The sequence below is a fragment of the Heterodontus francisci genome, chromosome 15, assembly GCF_036365525.1.
Source record: "Heterodontus francisci isolate sHetFra1 chromosome 15, sHetFra1.hap1, whole genome shotgun sequence".
Taxonomy (NCBI): domain Eukaryota; kingdom Metazoa; phylum Chordata; class Chondrichthyes; order Heterodontiformes; family Heterodontidae; genus Heterodontus; species Heterodontus francisci.
In genome coordinates this window covers 95,383,932-95,407,692 of record NC_090385.1, presented here as the reverse complement: position 1 = coordinate 95,407,692, position 23,761 = coordinate 95,383,932, and the positions used below count along the sequence as shown (strand labels likewise).

At 43.9% G+C, this 23,761-nt stretch overlaps 1 protein-coding gene across 1 annotated transcript; it reads right to left on the bottom strand.

Annotated features, from left to right (window-relative positions):
- Positions 1 to 1,065: 1,065 nt before the first annotated feature.
- LOC137377802 (regulator of cell cycle RGCC-like) lies at positions 1,066 to 22,268 on the bottom strand. The gene is made up of 5 exons (XM_068047871.1): positions 22,189 to 22,268; positions 18,357 to 18,521; positions 10,642 to 10,719; positions 5,165 to 5,227; positions 1,066 to 1,493 (listed from the first exon to the last, which is right to left on the bottom strand). The coding sequence occupies exons 1-5, from the start codon at positions 22,214 to 22,216 to the stop codon at positions 1,483 to 1,485; spliced, it is 345 nt and encodes a 114-aa protein (XP_067903972.1). The 5' UTR covers positions 22,217 to 22,268; the 3' UTR covers positions 1,066 to 1,482.
- Between the last annotated feature and the right edge of the window lie 1,493 nt (positions 22,269 to 23,761).

Below are 23,761 nucleotides of genomic sequence, written 5' to 3'. Positions count from 1 at the left end.
ATATTGAAATCGGCCTTCCCCCAATTCAGTATCTTTATTTCCGATCCATCTTTTTTCTGTTCATAATTACCTTAAATCTTACAGAGTTATGGTCACTATCCCCGAAATGCACCCCCACTGACACTTCTACCATTTGTCTGGCTTCATTCCCTGGGACTAGGTTCAGTACCGCCCCTTCTCTTGTCGGACTTTCTACGTGCTGGCTCAAAAAGCTCTCCTGTATGCACTTTAAGAATTCCACCCCCTTTAAGCCTTTTGCACTAAGACTATCCCAATTGATATTGGGGAAGTTGAAATCCCCTACTATTATTATCCTATTATTTTTGCATCCCTCTTGGATTTGCCTACATATCTGCTCTTCTATATCTCTCTGACTGTTTGGAGGCGTGTTGTACACTCCCAGCCAAGTGATTGCCCCCTTTTTGTTTTTAAGTTCTACCCATATGGCCTCATTTGAGGAATCTTCTAAGATATCATCCCTCCTTACTGGAGTAATTGACTCCTTGATCAACAGTGCAATGCCACCTCCTCTTTTATACACTCCCCTGTCACGCCTGAAGATTCTATACCCTGGAATATTGAGTTGCCAGTCCTTCCCTTCCCTCAACCATGTCTCTGTGATCGCAATAATATCATATTCCCATGTGTTAATCAATGCCCTCAATTCATCTGCCTTACTAGTAAGACTCCTAATCCATTTGCAAAGTTGGTTGAGGAATAGGTATTGGATAGGAAAGTGGGAGAACTCCTCTTCCAGTAGTGCCATGGGATCTTTTACCTGAGAGGGGAGACGGGTCTCAGTTTAACATATATGAAAGATTGCACCTCTGACATTGCCGCATTCCCTCAGCACAGCACTGTCAACCTAGATTGTGTGTTCAGGTCCTGAAGTGGGATCTGTACCCAGAACAAACCATCACCCTGACCCCACCTGAATATCCTGGGACAGAGAAATAAGTGATAGTGAAACAAACTGCCAATTCCCTATTACCTGTTTGTGGTGCCACACAAGACAGACTCATACCCCAAAGTGTTTCGAGAAAAATTAATTCAGAAAGCAAAATATAAAGAGTTCGAGTATTTTATTGGTTTCAAATAGATAAATATTTACTTTACAAAATGTACATGTAAGTATCTCGATCTCCAGTTTTGAAATAGCAATCAGTTGCTGTTAAGATTGCTGTTTGCCTCGAGAGAGCTACAGGCAATGCAGAACACGATATTGCTTTCAACATGACACATAGGAAGTCTGCAACAACAAAAAAATAAGTCAATTTGCAATGCAACCTCCTTCCTGTGTAGGTCGGTTGCCTGCACAAGGCAGCAGCATCTCTTAAACAGTTCCGCTCCAGTCTTCATCTCAACTTTGCAAGCAAGTGCTGCAGCATGAGGAGCCAAGCTTGTCCGAGGCTGCATCCGGTCAGCACGATATTCAAGCATTACGTTTTGTTGAGAAACAGGAGTAGGGTGTGTCACCTCTAGTTACATCATCTCTGTAACATGAAAAAATGTTTACTGCACATTGTACCAGGCACATTAGAAGGAGGGGAAGAAGGCAGTTCATTACAGGCTGTGTTTGTTAATTGCAGTGTAAACTGCCACAAATAATAACAGGGTTTGAAAAAAGAAATTCTGCAGAGCTACATTACAACTCCTGTCTAAAACATTTACTTGTCTCTGCCTACAGAGTAATGAAATATTCTTCCAGGGCAAGTTTTCTTCATTTCAAGTTAAATCAGGAGTCAAACTGTCGCAACCTCACCCAATACTTTGGTTCATCTGTATGGTGAGGTTGTGGGAGATAATGAGAAGTAGTTCAGTATTCTGTAATCCTTGGAAGCAATATTAAAAAGGCAATTACGGTGAACCCCTAAGATCACTTTTTTAGGTGCAAATTAGTGAAAGCATTCTAAAATAGAGAGATTGTTTAAGGGTTTGTTAGCTAACCCAACACTTGAAGTAACAGTTAGTAGTTTAATGCTTTAGATTAGAAGCCAGATGACTGTGAGGATATGAGGGAAGGGAAGGAGGGAGATAGATTGCAACTCAATTTCAAAGTATTCATTATTTCACCTGCAAACAAGAGCAAGTGGGATCTCAGAATAAAGACTTACATTTATGTGGAATCTTTCACAACTTCAGGATGTCCCAAAGTGCTTTAGTGCTGATGAAGCATTTTTGAAATGTGGTCAGTGCTGCAAAGCAGGAAAGAGGGCAGCCAATTTGCACACAGCAAGTTCCACCAACAGCAATAAGACAATGACCACATAATCTATTTTAGTGATGTTGGTTGAGGTACAAATATTGGCCTAGACACTAGGGAGAGCTTCCCTGCTCTTATTTGAATAGCGCCATCCAGAGTGACACTCTTGTGTACTACTGAGGGAGTGCCACACTGTCAGAGGTGCCACCTTTTCAATGTGACTTAAGCTGAGGCCCCCTTTTGCCCTCTCAGGTGAATGCAAAAGATCCCATGGCAAAGAAGAGCAGGGGAGTCTTTTCCTGGTGACTTAGCCAATATTTATCATTCAGTCAACATCACTAATGCAGATTATCTGTCCATTACCACATTGGCTTCATGGGAGCTTGCTGTGCACAATTTGGCTGCTGCATTTCCTACATTACAACACTGACTACACTTCAAAAACTACTTCATTGGCTGTAAAGCACTTTAGGACATCCTGAGGTGGCATATAAATGTTAGTCTTTTGTCCAATAAGATAAAGAATCATTCTGTAGCTATTTACAGGAACCTTAACAGGATCAATGAGTAGCTTAACTATAAACACCATGTAACTTTAAATATTTGTTCTTGGGGATTTAAGGTTATCTGTCCTGCTCTTGTAGCAGTGGTTCTGAAAAGTCTGGCCTAGTTAAAGTTGAGGTCAATGGCAACATTTTGATGGTAGAAAGCTTGCCAAGGTTGATAGTTAGGGAGAAATTATTAGCTTTTTCCTTTTTCAATGAAGTAACTACTTGGCAATTGTGAGATCACGGTTACCTGCTACTTGTCTACCCAAAAAGTTATCCAAATCCTGCTGCAGGCTGGCATAGGCTGCTTCGTTATTGAAAGCTGCATTTCAAATTGAGCTGATTGCTAAGACCAGGTGAGAAAGGTGTCTAGGGTTCCTTCTCAGCCTTCACCTGGTCTTACCATAACAGAGTTTAATTTTAAACACACCGTGTTTTTAGCACCCCCTTGCTCAATCCTTGTTTACCGCTTCCCAATTGTAAGGCAAAGAAACCAGCACAAACAGGTTTTCTTAGGTTCAAAGAAGAAAGGTTGAAATTTTTAAATTTAAACTTTAATTCAGTTAACATCTACGGATACACGACACGCCCACGCTAGCATGCATACGCAATACACAAGTGCAGATAGATACAGAAAAGAGCAGAAGAAATAAAGTGGAAAAGTTTGAGGCAATATCTGAAGAGGGTTTTTGCTACGGTTCTTCGAGCTCACTGTAGAGTCCTTGATTGTAGGTAGATCTTGCATTTTGTTGGGGCCCAGTATTCTTCTTACATCTTGTTCGCTGTCGGAGACTTTTCTCTCTTAGGGTTCATGTGCCTTCAGTGGATTCAGAGACTTGTGAGAAAGAGATGGGAGCAGACAGGAGAGATCTTCTCAGTCCAGGAGCAAACAGTCTTTCTGAGTTCAAACTCTCTGTGGCTACAGGCAGGTGAAGGCTGAGAGGGAACCCCAGACACCTTTCTCACCTGGTCATAACAATCAGCTCAATTTGCAATGCAGCCTCCAATAATAAAGCAGCCCATGCCAGCCTACAGCAGTATTTGGATAACATCTTGGGCAGACATGAAGCAGGTAACCGTGATGCCACAATTGCCACGCAGTTACTTCGTTGACAAAGGAAAAAGCTAACCACTTCTCCCTAACAATCAACATTGGCAAGCTTTCCACCATCAAAATGTTTCCATTGACCTTAACCTTAACTAGGCCAGACTTTTCAAAACCACTGCTGCAAAAGACCCTGGAACAGCCAGTTCATCATATGACTAGCTGGTCTAACCAGTCCTGGATTGTAGCACCTTAGCAGTCTCTGGAATGCTCCTCTTACACACAATACCTGGTGATCAAGGTCCATTGTGGGTTGAATGTGTCAGGGAATGGTCCTTTGTCCTTCCAAGCACTGTCTGTTAATATGCAAATATCTTTTCCAGCCACGGCTGATCTGTTTAACAAGTCATTTCCTCGCTCCAGCAACAGTTTGAAATCAATGTTCATGACAAAATTAATGTGCCTCATTCTTGGCAGGTGGGGGCCTAGCATGACATGATCATATGCAATTTTTTTTTTATATTTGTTCACGGGATGTGGGCATCACTGACTAGACAAGCATTTATTGCCCATCCCTAATTGCCCTTGAACTGAGAGGCTTGCTAGGCCATTTCAGAGGGTATTTAGAGCCAACCACATTGCTGTGAGTGTGGAATCACATGTAGGCCAGACCAAGTAAGGACAGCAGATTTACGTCCCTAAAGGACATAAGTGAACCAGATGGGTTTTTACAACAATCGACAAATTGTCAAAGAACCATCCTAAACTGGACATTATGATGGAGGTAAGGTCAATGAAGTAGCTGAAGATGGTTGAGCCCAGGACACTTTCTGCAGTTATGTCCTGGAGCTGTGAAAACTGGCCTCTGACAACCACAACCATCATGATTCCAGGTTCGATTGAATGGGCCTCGATGTAGAAGCCAGCTACTTTTCTCACCTTTGACATTCAACTCTTGCAACCATATCTGGATGAAGGCTACCATGAGCCTGGAGCCAACTGGTTTTGGCAGAACCTGAACTGAACTATTGCTGAGCAGGTTATTTAACATCGAAAACTTGCTTTATATCTGGGACTGTAGGAAATAGTTTTACATTGGTTTTGTATCTGGGACTATAGGGAGTAGTGTTAAACCAATCGCATATCTGGAGCAACAAGGCAGCAGAGCCATATTTAAGTGCAGGTGAAGAACTGATAAGGCACTGAAAAAAACTAATGGGAGGTGGCAGCAGCTTGGCTCCCGTCATGGTCACCTAGTGTTTAACTAGAGAACAGTTCATCCATGGCGAGAGGGTAAACAAGTGGCAATGCAGATTGTAAATAAAGCCTTTTAGAGTTATCCAAATACTTAGCAAAAGGACTATATACCTGCTAATGTCTGGTCCAGGTCGGCAATAAAATCCTCCAAATCCCTTGTGTCTCCAAGTTTAGCTTAAGGGAAAAAAACAAACTATTTAAGCGACAGGTTGAGAATAACTCAAGGATAGCAAGAGCAATCCTTTACACACTCCATTTGGAGTAAAGCAAGGTCACAATACACTATGCTTAAATTGCTTAATTTTGTCATGCACAAGAAAATAAAGATATTGAAGTAAGTATCAGGTGGGGTATATAATGGGCAGCCGATGCAATACCGCCAGTTTTACATCACTGCCCAAGATGAATTTCTACCCCTTCTACGTTTAATCCCCCAGCTCTATTATATCCCAATAATTACCTATGATCACCAGCCCTTTCCTCTACATTCCTTAACCACTGCAAATAGACTGTTTCTACCTCCTCCGCCTGATCCCTTCACACGTTTTCAATCAAATCACCCATGATCCCTATTCTGATAAAAACAGTCCTTTGGATCGAAACCAAAATACCGCAGATGCAGGAAATCTGAAATAAAAACAGAAAATGCTGGAAATACTCAGCAGGTCTGGCAGCAACTGTGGAGCGAGAAACAGAGTTAACGTTTCAGGTCAATGACCTTTCATCAGAACTGGAAAATGTTAGAAATGTAATAGGTTTTAAGCAATTGAAAGGTGGAGGGTGGAAAAAGAACAAAAGGGAAGGTCTATGATAGGGCGGAGGCAAGGAGAGATTAAATGACAAAAGGGATGGTGGTGCAGGGTCAAAGGGAGTGGCAATGGAACAAGTAAAGAAACAAAAGCTGTATCTAGAGGAGGTATGATTTTTGTTTTTATTCATTCATGGGATGTGGGCGTCGTTGGCCAGGCCAGCATTTATTGCCCATCCCCTAATTGCCCTTGAGAAGGTGGTGGTGAGCTGCCTTCTTGAACCGCTGCAGTCCATGTGGGGTAGGTATACCCACAGTGCTGTTAGGAAGGGAGTTCCAGGATTTTGACCCAGCGACAGTGAAGGAACGGCGATATAGTTCCAAGTCAGGGTGGTGTGTGACTTGGAGGGGAACTTGCAGGTGGTGGTGTTCCCATGTATTTGCTGCTCTTGTCCTTCTAGTTGGTAGTGGTCGGGGGTTTGGAAGGTGCTGTCTAAGGAGCTTTGGTGCATTGCTGCAGTGCATCTTGTAGATGGTACACACTGTTGCCACTGTGCGTCGGCGGTGGAGGGAGTGAATGTTTGTAGATGGGGTGCCAATCAAGTGGGCAGCTTTGTCCTGGATGGCGTCGAGCTTCTTGACTAACAGAAATAATGAACAGCTGCCGTCCGAAAAAGAGACTGAAACTAAAACCTGCAAAGGAAAAGGAAATAAAATGGGGGCAGAGATTACAGTCTGAAATTGTTAAACTCAGTGTTGAGTCTGGAAGACTGTAAATTGCCTAATCAAAAAATGAGGTGCTGTTCTTCGAGCTTACATTGGGCTATATTGGAGCACTGCAGAGGCTGAGGATTGAGAGGTCAGTCTGAGAGCAAGGTGGAGAATTAAAATGACAGGCGAGTGGAATGAACAGAGTTGTTCCACAAAGTGGTCACCCAATCTGCAATCGGCCTCCCCAACATAGAGCAGACGGCATTGTGAGCAGCGAAGTCTTCATAGTAAATCCTTTGGATCAGTTTTGTTGCTCTTCTCAACACTTGTTAAGGGATGCTAGTGATTAAAATTAATGCAGTGTGTTCCATGAATGTTAAAGGCTTACCAGCACCGCGGTTCGCCCTATATATTCTATCACTTACTAATTGCTTTGCCACATTGTCCAGGCATTTGGAGCAATTATTCCCTGACCCTTTCCTAAGTCTCCCTGTGCCAGTTCAAATATATGTATACTTATAACCCATAATTTGTTTTGCTCATTGCAGTACTTCATGTTTCACAGTGTTAAATTTAAATTGCTAATTCTGGAATTATGTGGAATGAATCTAAATCCCTTAGTTGCACACTTTGGGCTGGATTTTGTTCCCAGCCCGACATCAGGTTCCGTGGCGGAGAGAGCCTGAGAATCAGAGCGGCAGCGGCCGCCACAGAACCCGATGCCGGGATTGCCAGGCTCGATCTTCCTGGCGACGGGATAGGCCAATGTTGGTCTTTCCGCCCAGAGGCTAATTGAGACCCTTGAGTGGACTATTGATGGTCAATTAAGGGCCTCTTCCCACCACCGCTGGGATCTTAAAACAAGGCGCCCTCTCTGTGGCCTTGCAGTTGGAGGGGTGTAACCTCCTTTGTGGGCAATTTGCGGCCCATGGAGGATTCCCCCCTGCCTGCCCTGGGAATCACCGTATCCCCAGGAGCCCCCTTCCTCCTGGACCAAACGCTTACCCCACTGACCCCCACTTGCCGGGGCCTTCCAGACCAGCCCCAGTGACCCCGCCTCACCTACCTTGGGTCCGGAGTTCCAGCGCTGGGCCTGGGTCCGAGGCCTCTGCAGTACTGGTGGCACTGCCGATACTGTAGAGCTACCGGTCCTGTGATTGGCCAGCAGCTCTTGGGGATGGGTTCCCTGTCCTTATTAAGTGTTTAAAGGGACGGGGATCCCGCCTCCTTAAATGTTGACCCCAAAAGACCAGAGGATCACTCTGGGGGTTAGAAAAAATGTTCCCCCCATCTTTTCGGCCCGGCACTGGGAGCCCCGCCTCCTGCATAAAATCCAGCCATTTGTCTCCACTTTCCTCCTACAGGAGATTACAGTTCATTTTAGTATCCAGGCCTTTTCTGCATACAAAATCTCGGAAATAATTTAATGGGGTTAAACCAGACAGGCTATCTGAGCACTACTGAACCATACAGATCAGGAAGATCCCAGCTTCACTCCTGGTAAGTACTGATCTCACCCAGGGCTGTGGTAAGAGTGGTATAATTGGCACAATGCACATTGTTGGTGAATGAGGAAAGCCACGATTTCTGATCTGATTGGCTATACTCCTGTTGGAAAAAATTGCTTGGACAAGATCACATTCAGCTGTGATATCTCCATAGCCAAAAGCCTAACTCATTGTCGAAACTCAGGCTTGAATGAGGTATTGGAAACTCCTTGCAAATATGTGTCATCAGGAATTGGTCCCCTTAGAAGACATGGGGAAGAAATTAGTGCAGGGTTGGCTAGAGTTCATTGAGTCAGTAACTATTAGAACTTCTGTCTGAGTAGGTGTGTGAAAATAATGCTACAATATTCTGACATCCCTTTGAAGGGTCTGATTGCAGAATTGAACTGTCCCTTAACCATTCACAACATAACTCATTGAATAACCAGACCCCAGAGATTGCTATCCCATTAGCCAATCAGAACCAATTAGATCTCAGAACCAATTAACAAGATTCCACACAGACCTAAGGCTGATTACTGGACTGCCATTTCTAAACTAATCACTGTACCAAATAATATTTGGATTATAAATATCTCATTCTTTACTAAGATATGTAACAATTATATTTGTGACATAATGGACATATCAATTTGATAATCCAGAAAGGTAATCTCTCTCCCATGCTTGGCAATCCCTACCTGGCCACCAACCCTAACACCCCACTCCTTTATTGGGAGGCCCAGTGTAAAGGTACCCCACTTATGTACATACCCACCACTGTTAGAAGAGATCAGGTAACCTATGGTTCCAAGGCATGGAGACAAGAATGCACTTATCTTGTAATCAGTAATGGACCTGATAAACAAACAGAGGCACAGGGACCTAACTCCCTGGAATGAACGTCTGGCTGTTTGTGTATTGCAGCTATGCTGTGGCACCAAGAAGGTGAAAGGAAATGTAAAAGGAAAGAAATCTTTCTGAAAAAGAAAGATTGAGTGAGATCCCATCTCATGGCAGGCAGGGAAAGCAAGCGATCGGGAAAAGATGAGAGCTTTGGGGATGTGAAACGTGGACACATTGGAAGCGAGTGAGCATTTTGGAGGAGAGGGACAGATACTCTGTTGGAAGGAGGGTGGAGAAGATCAAAAGGGAGGTTCAGGTGGGAAATGAGGATAAATGAGAGCAAGACACATACACCCCTGCTGAATGAGAAAAGAAGAGACGGAAACCCTGTTGCAGTGTATACCCCAACTCCCCCTTTAACAAATCTGCTCTACCACCAGTATTAAATAACTCATGGGACTGGGGAATTCATTGGAATTCTATGTCATTTCCCAGATATCACTGAAATTATTGAAGATTCTAGAACAATAAGTGATATCACAGCAACTGAAACACATCTTCACACTCACAATGCACAATTCCAATAAGGAGTGGGTTTCACAAGAGTACAAGAAATAGGAGCTGGAGTAGACCATATGGCCCATCGAGCCTGCTCCGCCATTCAATACGATCATGGCTGATCTTCGGCTTTGACTCCACGTTCCCGCTCGCTCCCCATATCCCTTGATTCCCTGAAACACCAAAAAACTGTCTATCCCTTATGCCTTAAATGTATTCAATGATGGAGCATCCACAACCTTCTGAAGTAGAGAATTCCAAAGATTCACAACGCTTTGAGTGAAGTAATTTCTCCTCATCTCAGTCCTGAATGATCGGTCCCTTATCCTGAGTCTGTGTCCCCATGTTTTAGATTCCTCAGCCAGCAGAAACAATCTCCCAGTTTCACGCCCCCTTCTGAATCTTGTATGTTTCAATGAGATCGCTCTCATTCTTCTAAACTCCAGAGAATATAAGATCAATTTACTCAGCCTCTCATCATAGGACAACCCCCTCATACCAGGGACCAATTTAGTGAACCTTCGCTGTACTGCCTCCAATGCAAGCATATCCTTTCTTAAAGGTGGAGACCAAAATTGCACACAGTATTCCAGATGTGGAAATAAAGGTCAACATGCCATTTGCCTTCCTAATTACTTGCTGTACCTGCATGTTAACTTTTTGTGTTTCTTGTACAAGCACACCCAAGTCTCTTTGAACATCAATACTTACAAGTTTCACACCTTTTAAAATATATTCTGCTTTTCTATTCTTACGATCAAAGTGAATAACTTCACTCTTCCCTACATTATATTCCATCTGCCATCTTGTTACCCACTCACTTAACCTGTCCATATCTCTTCACAGCCTCGATGTGTCCTCCCCACAGTTTACCTTTCCACCTACCTTTGTATCATCAGCAAACTTAGACACATTACTCTCTGTCTCTCCATCTAAGCCATTAATATAGATTGTAAATAGCTGAGGCCCCAGCACTGATCCTTGTGGCACTCCACTACTGCCTGTCAACTGGAAAATGCCCCATTTATGCCCACTCATTGCTTCCTGTTCACTAACCAATCCTCTATCCATCCTTATATATTACCCTCAACTCCATGAGAGATGAAAGGCAGGATTGGTCACCAACCTACACTTATAGTTGATTATCTTCACAGGTACCTAGACACTACTGCCACCACTGCAACAGTTCCAAGAGGAAAGATAGGAGGCTTTAATAATGTAAGTTATTTAGATCTTACCTTTGGTTGTTGCCGTGCCGACTGAATTCAGTTTCTCAATACTACAGTTTAAGCTGCTCGCAGCAGACGAACCCGTACCTGTTAGTAATAAAAGTGAGACCTCAAGAGTGTTGCTTTTTCCTGCTGTTTACACAGGATCATACGCATTTCAGATAAATTATCAACATCAAAGGTCAGCACCCACTTCACAGATCAGACTTCAGCAAGGGTAGAGTCTGTTCTGTTCAAGTTCCAGAATGATAACTTTATTTTTAAGATTGCACATTATAAAATGTCCAGTCCTCATTAAGATGTTTGTACCCCAGCCTACACCACAAACAGGTTATTTACCTCAGTTTAACCCAGGGTTGTCAAACCTTTTCAGGCAGAGGGCTGTATTACAATGTTTGCTCGGCCCAGGGGGCCAGTGAGCAAATTTCGAAAGATAAAGGCATTAAAAATTTATCTTACCAATAAAAACAACAACAAATGTGTATTTTTGTGAAGAAGCTTTAAATGAGAAGGCTAATTTATTGACTTTTTCATCACTATATTGTAAACTGATTTACTGACATTCCTGGCATTGTTTTTGCTTTAATAAGTAGTCAATCTCAGCCCGTACACTTGATGTAGCAATGCAGAGTATTCTGGATAGATATTCACCTTTCTGGAGAGACCTTGATCTCTCTTCCCCCTCTCCCTACACGGTGTGTGTGTATCTCATTCTCTCTTCCCCCAACCTGCAACCACCACCCCCCCCCCCCCCCCACCACCTTCCCTTCTAGGACTAGGGGACACAGATTCAAATTTTTGTACAAAATATGCAAGGGGAATATGAGGAAGCACATTTCTAAGCAGTGGGTGGTAATGACCTGGAACTCGCTGCCCACAAGGGTGGTGGAAGCGGAGACGATCAATGACTTCAAGAGGAAGTTGGATGGCCACCTGAGAGAAATAGACTTGCAGGGCTACAAGGATCAAGCCAAGGTTTGCAACTGACTGCATAGCTCCATGGAGAGCTGACATGGTTTCGATGGACAAAGTGGCCTCTTCTTGTGCCATAAGTTAATGACTCTTTGGCTCTCTCTGTATCTCTCCCCCACTCTTTTTCTCTACCCCTGTGTCTCCAGTGTTCCCCACTCCCCGCTCAGTGTACCCCGCACAGTATTACCTGATCCCTACGCTTTCTGTCCCCCGTCTCTCTGTCCCCTTTCTCTCTCTCTTTCTCTCTGCCCCTCCTCTCTCCTTCTCTCTGTCCTTCCTCTCTTTCTCTCTGTCCCCCTTTCTCTCACTCTCTGTTCCCCCCTCTCCCTTAGTCTCTCTCCCCCTCCCTCTCCCACTCTCTCCCACACAGATGCAGAGAGTGGAACGCTCAGCAGATGGTTGGTCACTTCTTTTCAGAAAGATCACTGTCAGTTTCACAGCTGGCAGCTGCAAACATTGGGAATAGCCATTTCCCAACGGACTCGGGGCTTTTCAGCAGGCGTGTAAAACAAAAGTCAGAACCCGCTGGAATATCCCTAGCGTGTTGGGAAATGGTTGTTCCCAATGTCAGCAGCTGTCAGCTGTGAAACTGACAGCGCGACGTTTTTAAAAAGACCACTCTGTAAGAAGAAGACAGTGGGAAATTTCGAGACGGATCCTGGCCCGTGGGCCATATGTCGAATAGCCCTGGTTTAACCAGTCATTCATCTCATTGCAGCTTGTGGGACCTTGCAGTGTGCAAACTAGCAATTGTGTTTCCCTGAATTACAACAGTGACTACATTTCCAAAGTACTTCATTGACTGTGAAGTACTTTGGGATATTTTGAGGCCATGTAAGGCCCTATATGAATAGTGTCTATCATGAGTGAATTGAAAGTGACTATGACTCATTGCTGACTAATGCATAGTGGCCACATGCATGAAGTGATACTAAAAGTAGTGCACTTAAAGCAGACCAAAAATACACACAATCTTTCCCCTTCCCTTGAGGAGGAAGAGAAACAAATAAACATGCTTCAGAGCCATTTTGATTCCATGATATGTTAGGTCAGGTACTTGAAACTGATGATCTGGCATTGATCCCTGCCAGTGATTGGTATACATTTAATGAGCCCAATTTCAGACCAAGTTGGCAAATTTTCATTATAATTCTACACATGAAGCAGGTTCAAATAAGCATTATAAATTGGTTCCACGTCATAAGCAGTCAAAAGGAGACCTAAAAAACAACACAGTAAATAAGAAGGACCAACACAATTGGGTAGGGTTGTAAACAGAAGCTTCCACATGCCTGGTTTAATTTTAATCTAACTCCCTGAGTGGGAAGCCCACAGAATCGGCTGGAATACTGGTTATAGACTCCAACCAATGACTTCAATGGGGAGTAAAATTGGTCAAGTTATAAAACCAATGTTGCACCCAATCCTGTCAGTTTACCAATGGGCAGGTTAAAATTGGTTGAAATTGCAACCCTTGTAACAGTGCAGTAGCATCAGGGAGTGTGTTCATTCACCCGGCAAGTTTGATCAAAGGTTTATCAGCAGAAGACACTTGCAGGCATGAAGGGAAAGCATCTGGGCTTCTCTCAACTATTAAGGGCAGTGACATGGGATGTGTTGCTACCCCACCCTAATTCATGTCATCACTGCCAAAATTAATCAGAAGAAAATAAAAGACTTGCTTTAATATGGCACCTTTCACAACCTCGGGAGATTCCAACATGCTTTGCATATCCCGACTCCTTTTGAATGAGTTGAGGGTTTCTGCCTCAACTACCCTTCAGGCAGTGAGTTCCAGACCCCCACCACCTTCTGGCTGAAAAAGTTTTTCCTCATCTCCCCTATAATCTTTCTACCAATCACTTTAAATCTATGCTCCCTTGTCACTGATCTCTCTGCTAAGGTGAATAGACCCTTCATCTCCACTCTATCCAGGCCGCTCAAAATTTGGTACATTTAAATCAGAACCTAAAAGCAGAATATAGGGAGCTAGGAAGTAAGCTGAAAAGTAGGACCTCAAAGGTAGTGATCTCAGGATTACTACCAGTGCCACATGCCAGTCAGAGTAGAAATAGCAGGATATATCGGATGAATATGTGGCTGAAGAGATGGTGTGAGGGGGAGGGTTTTAGATTCCTGGGGCATTGGGACCGGTTCTGGGAGAGGTGGGACCAGTACAAACTGGACAGGTTACACGTGGGCAGGACCGGGACTGATGTCCTGTGGGGGGGGCGGTATTTGCTAGAGTGGTTGGGGAGGATTTAAACTAAAATGGCAGGGGGATGGGAACCTTTGCAAGGAGTCAGAGGAGGGGGGTTCAAAGACAAGAACAAAAGACAATAAGGGGAATAAGAAAAGTGATAGGCAGAGAAATCAAGGGCCAGAATCAAACAGGGCAACAGTGAAATATAGTGGTAAGGCTTTCTGCCTTAACGCGCGGAACATTCGCAATGAAGTGGATGAATTAATCGCACAAATAGATGTAAACGGGCATGATATAGTCAGGATTACGGAGACATGGCTGCAAGGTGACCAGGGATGGGAAATGAACATCCAGGGGTATTCAGTATTTAGGAAGGACAGACAAAAAGCAAAAGGCGGTGGAGTTGCATTGCTGGTTAAAGAGGAAATTAACGCAATAGTGAGGAAAGATATTAGTTCTGAGGATGTGGAATCTGTATGGGTACAGCTGAGAAACACTAAGGGGCAAAAAACGTTAGTGGGGGTTGTATATAGACCCCCAAACTGTAGTGGTGATGTTGGGAATGGCATTAAACAAGAAATTAGAGACGCATGCGATAAAGGAACATCTGTAATTATGGGTGACTTTCATCTGCTTACAGATTGGACAAATCAAATTAGTCACAATACTGCAGAGGAGGAATTCTTGGAGTGTATACGGGATGGTTTTCTGGACCAATACGTTGAGGAACCAACTAGAGAACAGGCCATCCTAGACTGGGTATTGTGTAATGAGAGAGGAATAATTGACAATCTAGTGGTATGAGACCGCTTGGGGATCAGCGACCATAATATGATAGAATTCTTCATCAAGATGGAGAGTGACGTAGTTGATTCTGAGACTAGGGTCCAGAATCTTAGTAAAGGAAACTACGAAGGTATGAGGCGCGAGTTGGCTATGACGGATTGGGAAACGTTACTTAAAGGGATAATGGTGGATAGGCAATGGCAAACATTTAAAGAGCGCATGGATGAACTGCAACAATTGTTTATCCCTGTCTGGCGCAAAAGTAAAACGGGAAAGGTAGCCAAACCATGGCTGACAAGGGAAATTAGAGATAGCACTAGATCCAAGGAAGAGGCATACAAATTTGCCAGAAAAAACAACAGACCTGAGGATTGGGAGCAGTTTGGAATTCAGCAAAGGAGGACAAAGGGATTAATTAAGAAGGGTGAAATAGAGTACGAGAGCAAGCTTGCGGGGGACATAAAAACTGACTGTAAAAGTTTCTATAGGTATGTGAAGATAAAAAGATTGGTGAAGACAAATGTAGGTCCCTTACAGTCAGAAACAGGGGAATTTATTTTGGGGAACAAAGAAATGGCTGACCAGCTAAATGCATACTTTGGTTCTGTCTTCACAAAGGAGGACACAAATATCATACCAGAAATGTTGGGGAACACAGGAGGGAGGGGGTGGAGAGAGAGGGAGGTGTGAGAGGAAGGAACTGAAGGAAATAAGTATTAATAGAGAAATGGTGTTGGGGAAATTGATGGGATTGAAGGCCAATAAATCCCCAGGGCCTGATGGTATGCGTCCCAGAGTACTTAAGGAAGTGGCCCTAGATATAGTGGATGCATTGGTGGTCATCTTCCAAGATTCCATAGACTCTGGAACAGTTCCTACAGGTTGGAGGGTAGCTAATGTAAACCAGACAGCCTGACGTCAGTAGTGGGGATAATTCTGAAGTCCATTATCAAAGATTTTATAGCAGAGCACTTAGAGAACAGTGATAGAATTGGACAGAGTCAGCATGGATTTACGAAAGGGAAATCATGCTTGACAAATCCACTCGAATTCTTCCAGGATGTAACTAGTAGAGTTGATGAAGAGGATCCAGTGAATGTGGTTTCTTCGGACTTTCAGAAGGCTTTCGACAAAGTTCCACATAAGGGATTAGCGTGCAAAATTAAAGCGCATGGGAGAGGGGAGCGTGTATTGCGATGAATAGAAAATTGGTTGGCAGACTGGAAACAAAGAGTAGGGATAAATGGGTCTTTTTCCGAATGGCGGGCAGTGACTAGTGGGGTACTGCAGGGATCGGTGCTAGGACCCCAGCTATTCACAATATATATTCATGATTTAGATGAGGGAACTAATTGTAATATCTCCAAATTTGCAGATGACACAAAATTGGGTGGGAGGGTGAGTTGTGAGGAGGATGCAGAGAGGCTTCAGGGTGATTTGGACAGGTTGAGTGAGTGGGCAAATGCATGGTTGATGCAGTATAATGTGGATAAATGTGAGGCTATTATCTGAACGGCTATAAACTGAGAGAGGGGAATATGCAACAAGACCTGGGTGTTCTTGTACACCAGTCGCTGAAGGTAAGCATGTAGGTCCAACATGCGGTAAAAAAGGCAAATGGTATGTTGGCCTTCATAGTGAAAGGATTCAAGTACAGGAGCAGGGATGTCTTGCTGCAACTATATAGGGCCTTGGTGAGGCCACACCTGGAATATTGTGTGCAGTTTTGGTCTCCTTATCTGAGGAAGAATGTTCTTGCTATAGAGGGAGTGCAGCGAAGGTTTACCAGACTGATTCCTGGGATGGCAGGACTGAAATATGAGGAAAGATTGAGTCGGTTAGGATTATATTCGCTGGAGTTCAGAAGGGTGAGGGGGGATCTCATAGAAACCAATAAAATTCTAACAGGACTTGGTAGGGTAGATGCAGGAAGGATGTTCCCGATGATGGGGGAGTCCAGAACCAGGGGTTATAGTCTAAGGATATGGGGTAAACCTTTCAGGACTGAGATAAGAAGAAATTTCTTCACCCAAAGAGTGGTGAGCCTGTGGAATTCGCTACCACAGAAAGCAGTTGATGCCAAAAACTTTGTATGTTTTCAAGAAGGAGTTAGATATAGCTCCTGGGTCTAAAGGGATCAAAGGCTATGGGATGAAAGCGGGAACAGGTTACTGAGTTGGATGATCAGCCATGATCATAATGAATGGCGGAGCAGGCTTGAAGGGCCAAATGGCCTACTCCTGTTCCTATTTTCTATGTTTCTCTGTTTCTCCTCTCAGCCCTCTCTGTTCCAAGGAGAACAACCTCATCCTATCCAATCTTTCCTCATAGCTGCATTTTTACAGTCCTGGCAACATCCTCGTAAATCTCCTCTGTACCCTCTCTAGTGCAATTACATCCTTTCTGTAATGAGGTGACCAGAACTGCACACAGTACTCAAGTTGTGACCTAACCAATGATTTATATAGTTCCAGCATAACCTCCCTGCTCTTATATTCTATACCTCGGCTTCATACCAGGGGAAAACACATTTATGTAGAATGGTGACACTTTTGTTTAGGGAAGTTAACAAAGTGGAGAAAGGCATCCTTTATAAAAATGGACAGATTAAGAGACCCATTTTGTACTGTAACAGTAGAACAAGCTTCCTTGGGGGTGGGTGACTCATAGTGCGGCCATGCAAAGAGCAACTTAAGCAGCTCGTGCTGACTGATGAGGGGACTTGACAGGCAACCATACACAATTTGTACTGTGGGTTTAGTAAGTGTGTTTTTTTTTAAAATTTATTTCATGGGGATGTGGGCATTGCTGGCAAGGCCAGCATTTGTTGGCCATCCCTAACTGCCCTTGCGAAGGTGGTGGCTATGTTACTAGCCTAGTGATCCTGAGACCTGGATTAAAAATTCAGATGGCAGTTTCAGGAATAGAATTCACTGTGCTTTCTTAAATCTAGAAAACCAAATCTGTATTACTAAAAGTGACCATGAGCCTGTCAGATTGTTGTAAATACCCAACTGTCTCAGTATTGCCCTTTAGGGAAGAAAATCTGCTGTCCTTACCTAATCTGGTTTATATGTGACTCTAGCCCCACATCAATGTGGTTGACTCTTAACAGCCTTCTGTAATGACCCAGCAAGCCTTTAAGTTATATAGAACCACTCAAGAAGGCAACCATCACCTTCTCAGGGTAACTGGGGATGGGTTGGACCTACATCTTCCCTCCAAAACCAATAACATAGAATTACATACAATGTACAGCACAGAAACAGGTCATTTATCTCAATAGCTCTTTGCCAGTGTTTATCCTCCCACCCTTCTTCATCAAACCCAATTAGCATACCCTTCTATTCCTTTCTCCCCAATGAACTTCAGTCACCTTTTCACAGATATCAGCATCAAAGAATATGTTTCCAACCTAATACAGTGACAGTTCTGTGACCACATCAATCTCCTCTTGACATTGCAGCCCTTAAAATGAGCATCTCTTGATAACTATGAACCTCTGCTTAACTTTTGTACAAACTAAAGACAGCTTGTGCATTGATGTTTAGTCAGCAGTGATTCACAGTACACTGTGAGTAAATCCCAAAACCTGCATGCAATAAAATATCAAACTTATGCCATTTGGCCAGTTTTCAATTGTTTTGAATTTAAAACAAAAACATCTGAACTGTAACAGTAAAATGCAATTGTTACCCCACCCCTCACATCCACATGGGAGCTATCAAACAGTTAATAATCACACAAACTGTGCATTACTCACTCTCCGAGTCATCGATTCCACTGTCAACAGCACTGGTAGCACCCATCCTCTTCATTTGATTTAAATGCTCCTCATACTGAACACCAGTGTTTGCAGAGCAGGAGAGGTCTTCCATGACCATATTGAATTCATTCAGGACAGCATCAAATTCATCCTCATTCCACACTGAAAGTTTTTGAAAAGTCTTATTTAGTTAAGTTGCTTTGTTAAAATGTAACAGTCTGAGTGTGTTCAGACTAACATTAAAATAACTTTGCCATCTAATATCAAACAATCAAACTGTACTTTATAGGTTTCGTGATTCACTGCATACAGTCATTTCATAAAATAAGATTATCAGTCAAAATTCAGTGTCACTCTCACCTCTAAGTCAGAAAATCATGGGTTCAAGTCCTACTCCAGACACGTGAGTGCATAGTCCAGGCTGACACTCAGTGCAGTACTGAGAGAGTGCTGCACTCTCAGAGGTACTGTCTTTCAGATGCCCTGTCTGCCCTCTCAGATAGACATTTCCTATTTCACCACTATTTCAAAGAAGAGCAGGGGTGTTTTCCGAAGTGGCCCAGCCAATATCTACTCCTTAACAAAATTATCTTTAAAAAACAGGTATTTGATCATTACTTCATTGCAGTCTGTGGCATCTTGTTGCATGTAAATTGACTGTCACATTTAATTCACTATAAAGCACTTTGAAATGTCCTGAGGTCTTGAGAGATGATGTTGCCAAGACAGGACTTGGTTTCTGATCTCTGCCACAATCCCAGGTGGAAAGTAATGATTGAAGGACAAGATGTATCCCCACCTAGGGTGCTAATAAAACACACCACCAGAGACCTGCAACCAACCTCCAAGTATGATGCACAACACAAAGCCATGGATATAATCATGAAAAGGCTTCATTCCAGGACATAGCCTAGATTACAACTGGATTACCTCACACCATTTAGTTAGGAAACATAAACTCTTCCGATTGTACATCAGCTAGGGCACCTTGCTGCATCTGCCCATGCCAACTTCAGTCAACCAGATTTTGTTGATGAGCTCAACAGAGAGAATAAAAGGAGTTTAAGGGGCTTTTATCCTTATACCATGAATGAGTTCTCAGCAATTGTGAATACTCAGCATCACTTAATGCACAGTCTTTAATCTTAACCTTAGAGTGTCCCGCAGTCTCTAGCAACCAGCTCAGGAAGTAGATACTAGGAGATTGGCAGGTGTACATAGCTGGTTTTGTTATAGACTTTTAAGAATTCATTCACAGGACATGGATGTTGCTGGCTAGGTCAGCATTTATTGCCCATCGCCTAACTGCCCTTGAGAAGGTGATGGTGAGCCGCATTCTTGAACTGCTGCAGTTTGTGTGGTGAAGGTGCTCCCACAGTGCTGTTAGGGAGGCATTCCAGGTTTTTAACCCAGTGACAGTAATGAAATGGCAATACAGTTCCAAGTCAGGATAGTATGTGACTTGGAGGGGAACTTGCAGGTGTGGATGTTCCCAAGTGTCTGCTGCCCTTGTTTTTCTTGGTGGTAGAGGTCGCAGGTTTGGGAAGTGCTGTCGAAGGAACCTTGGTGAGTTGCTGCAGTGCATCTTGTAGATGATACACACCGCTACCACTGTGCATCACTGGTGGAGGGAGCGAATGTTGAAGGTGGTTGATGGGGTGCAGATCAAGTGAGTTACTTTGTCCTGAATGGTATCACTCTCAATAAGAGGACAGCAACCCTGTTCAGTGCCCTTAAATCAACTCTTCTTTCTGTCACTAGAACCACTCAGGGTCCCTAATTTGCATGAGGTCTCTTGCAATCAGCGGCAGCATTTTTAACCCGGGGATCCTGTTCAAAGATTTGGTGACCCTAAATGATTACCTTTTTCTATTACTGGATCCACTGGAGGCCCTGACTAACTCATGGAATTGCAGGTCCTGCACAGTCCTGACACCACCTGTTGCAAAAGGGCCCAGTAAATATGGAAATTTGTGGGCTGGCGGCAGAAGAAATGACTGTTAAAAAGTGTAAAAACAAACTGCCTGGTTTTAAGGAGGGAACCTGATGGTCTGGTCAGATGGGCAGAAAAGTGGCAAATGGAATTCAACCTGGAGAAGTGTGAGGTGATGCATTTGGAGAGATCAAACAAAGCGAAGGAATACATGATTAATGGGAAAATACTGAGAAATGTAGAGGAAGTAAGAGACCTTGGAGTGAATGTCCACAGATCCCTGAAGCAGGACAGGTTGATAAGGTGATTAAGAAGGCATATGGAATCCTTTCCTTTATTAACTGAGGTATAGAATATAAGAGCAGGGAGGTTATACTGGAACTGTATAACTCATTGGTTAGGTCATAACTTGAGTACTGTGTGCAGTTCTGGTCACCTCATTACAGAAAGGATGTAATTGCACTAGAGAGGGTACAGAGGAGATTTACGAGGATGTTGCCAGGACTGGACAAATGCAGCTGTGAGGAATGATTGGATAGGCTGGGGTTGTTCTCCTTGGAACAGAGAAGGCTGAGGGGAGATCTGATTGAAATGTACCAAATTTTGAGGGGCCTGGATAGAGTGGAGGTGAAGGGTCTATTCACCTTAGCAGAGAGGTCAGTGATGAGGGGACATAGATTTAAAGTGACTGGTAGAAAGGTTAGAGGGGAGATGAGGAAAACCTTTTCCACCCAGAGAGTGGTGATGGTCTGGAACTCACTGCCCAAAAGGGTAGTTGAGGCAGAAACCCTCAACTCATTCAAAAGGAGTCTGGATATGCACCTCAACTGTCGTAATCTGCAGGGTAATGGATCAAATGCTGGAAAGTGGGATTATAATAGTGGGATCGTTTTTTGGCTGGCACAGATACGATGGGCCAAGTGGCCTCTTTCTGTGCTTTAAACTTTCTATGATTCTATGACTCCAGTCCTATGTTATAGGTTGAACTTAATGCCTTCAGTGTAACAAGGGCTGGGCTTTGTGTTGCCGCCTTGTTAACCAACCACACCCAAGAACAAATTTTAAAAGACACTTTAAGCTGGAATAAAAGATTAGAAAATGAAAGTACAGTGTAAGGGAGGGTGATCAGAAACAGTCAACTAATCTCAAAGTTTCAGACCCCACAGACCAGGGCTAACCCCAGGATAAGGTAACTCCATACGAAAATACAACTACAAAAGGCAAAATACTACGGATGCTGGCAATCTGAATTATAAACCGAAAATGCTGGAAATGCTCATTTGATCAGGCAGTATCTGTGGGGGGAGAAACCGAATTAATGTTCCAGGTCTGTCACGTTTCATCAGAAATGTTGCCAGTTTTGACAAAGGGTCACAGACTTGAAACGCAAACTCTTGTTTCCTTCTCCACAGACGCTGCCACACCTACTTACAGTTTGCAGCATGTGTTGTCTATATGGTAGAAATACAGGCTTCTAGTCGCCGGCCGAAAGCAGAGCGATGCCCACTTCAGCAGCTGCAGTCAGCACTGGCTCAGTAACTTTCAACATCTCCCTTCCTCCCTCCCAACAGCCAAACACCTCCAACACGGTTAAAGACCAGACAAAGCGAGATGTAACTCCGAGCAAGTTTCAGTGTTAGACCCTGTCTCAGATTCAGTATCAGACTCAGACTTGGTGCCAGTCCCAGTGCCATTCTCAGTAAGTGTCAGTGCCAATCCAAGACTCAGACTCAGTGCCAGTACCAGTCCGTCTCAGTGCCAGTCTCAGTCAGTCTTAATGCCCTATCAGTCTCGGTCAGTCTCAGTGCCAGTCCCAGTCAGTCTCAGTGCCAGTCTCAGTCAGTCTTAATGCCCTATTAGTCTCGGTCAGTCTCAATGCCAGTCTCAGTCTCTTACCGGATTTGGCTTGATCAGATGAACTCATGGTGATGGGCTCGGCTCCACTTCTGTCTCACTTTCTTTGCGGGACTTGTCCTTTTAACCATCACATCTTCCCGCCCCCATAGCCGGATCCGACCAATCATAACCCGAAGATGTGTCTGAATGATGGTCCCTCAAACCAATCAGCGAAAACTCTGGAGGGGGCGGAAACTCTGTCTCTTCCTGATGTCATCGAAAGAAATTTCAAATAAGAAGGAATCCCCCACACGTCATGGAATCTCCACTACTCACCCAAAAGGTTCTGAAATTATTAAACTTTAAGTCTGGTTGTATGTTCTAAAGCTTTGAGGGGATGAAGGTTCTACCCCTGTTCTTATGTTTCTATGTCTTTCTGTGCCGCTTAAAATATTACACATTCATAGAATAGTTACAGCACAGAAGTAGGCCATTCGGCCCGTCGGGACCCTGCCAGCTCCCTGCCAGAGCAACACAGCAAGTCGCACACCCAGCCTCTTCCCCGCAGCCCTAAACTTTTTTTTTTCAAACTCCCTTTTCCCCTTTGAAAGCTCCGATTAAATCTGCCTCCACTACAATCTCAGGCAGTGCATTCCGGACACTAACCAGTCACTGTATAAAAACGTTTTTCCTCATGTTGCTGTTGTGTCTTTTACAGAAGGCTGGAAGCACTACACCTATCTAGTGGAAAGCTCAGACTGTGACCCTTAAGTCTCTATTCTGTAATGCAATGCTACACTCTGAGGTGCCAACTGTCATGTTTTAGTCGTTCATGGCATGTGGGCATCACTGGCTAGGCCAGCATTTACTGCCCATCCCTAATTGCCATTGTCTTTAAGAAGGTGGTGATGAGCCACCTTCATGAAGCGCTGTTGTCTATGTGGGGTAGGTACATCCACAGTGCTGTTAGGAAGGGAGTTCCAAGATTTTGACCCAGTGACAGTGAAGGAAGGGCGATATAGTTCCAAGTCAGGATGGTGTGTGACTGCTTTGTCCTGGATGGTGCCGAGCCTTCTTGAGTGTTATTGGAGCTGCACCTATTAGGCAAGTGGAGAGTATTCCATCACACTCCTGATTTGTGCCTTGTAAATGGTGCACAAGCTTTGGGGAGTCAGGAGACTCGCCGCAGGATTCCCAGTCTCTGGCTTGCTTTTGCAGACACAGTCCTTAGATGGCTGGTCCAGTTCAATTTCTGGTCAATGGTAACCTCTGAGATGAGACTGAGATGAGTGACCTCCAACAACCACAACCATCTTCCTTTGTGTTAGGTATGACTCCAACCAGTGGAGAGTTTTTCCCTGATTCCCATTGACTCCGGTTTTGTTAGGGCTCCTTGATGCCATACTCGGTCAAGTGCTGCCTTGATGTCAAGGACAGTCACCCTCACCTCACCTCTTGAGTTCAGCTCTTTTGTGCATGTTTGGACTAAGGCTGTAATGAGGTCAGGAGGTGAGTGGCTCTACTGGAACCCAAACTGAACATTACTGAGTATGTGCCACTTGCTAGCACCATATAATAACCCATTCCCACTGCAACTTACCCCAATTTGCATGTTTCTCATGCTTCCAAATCT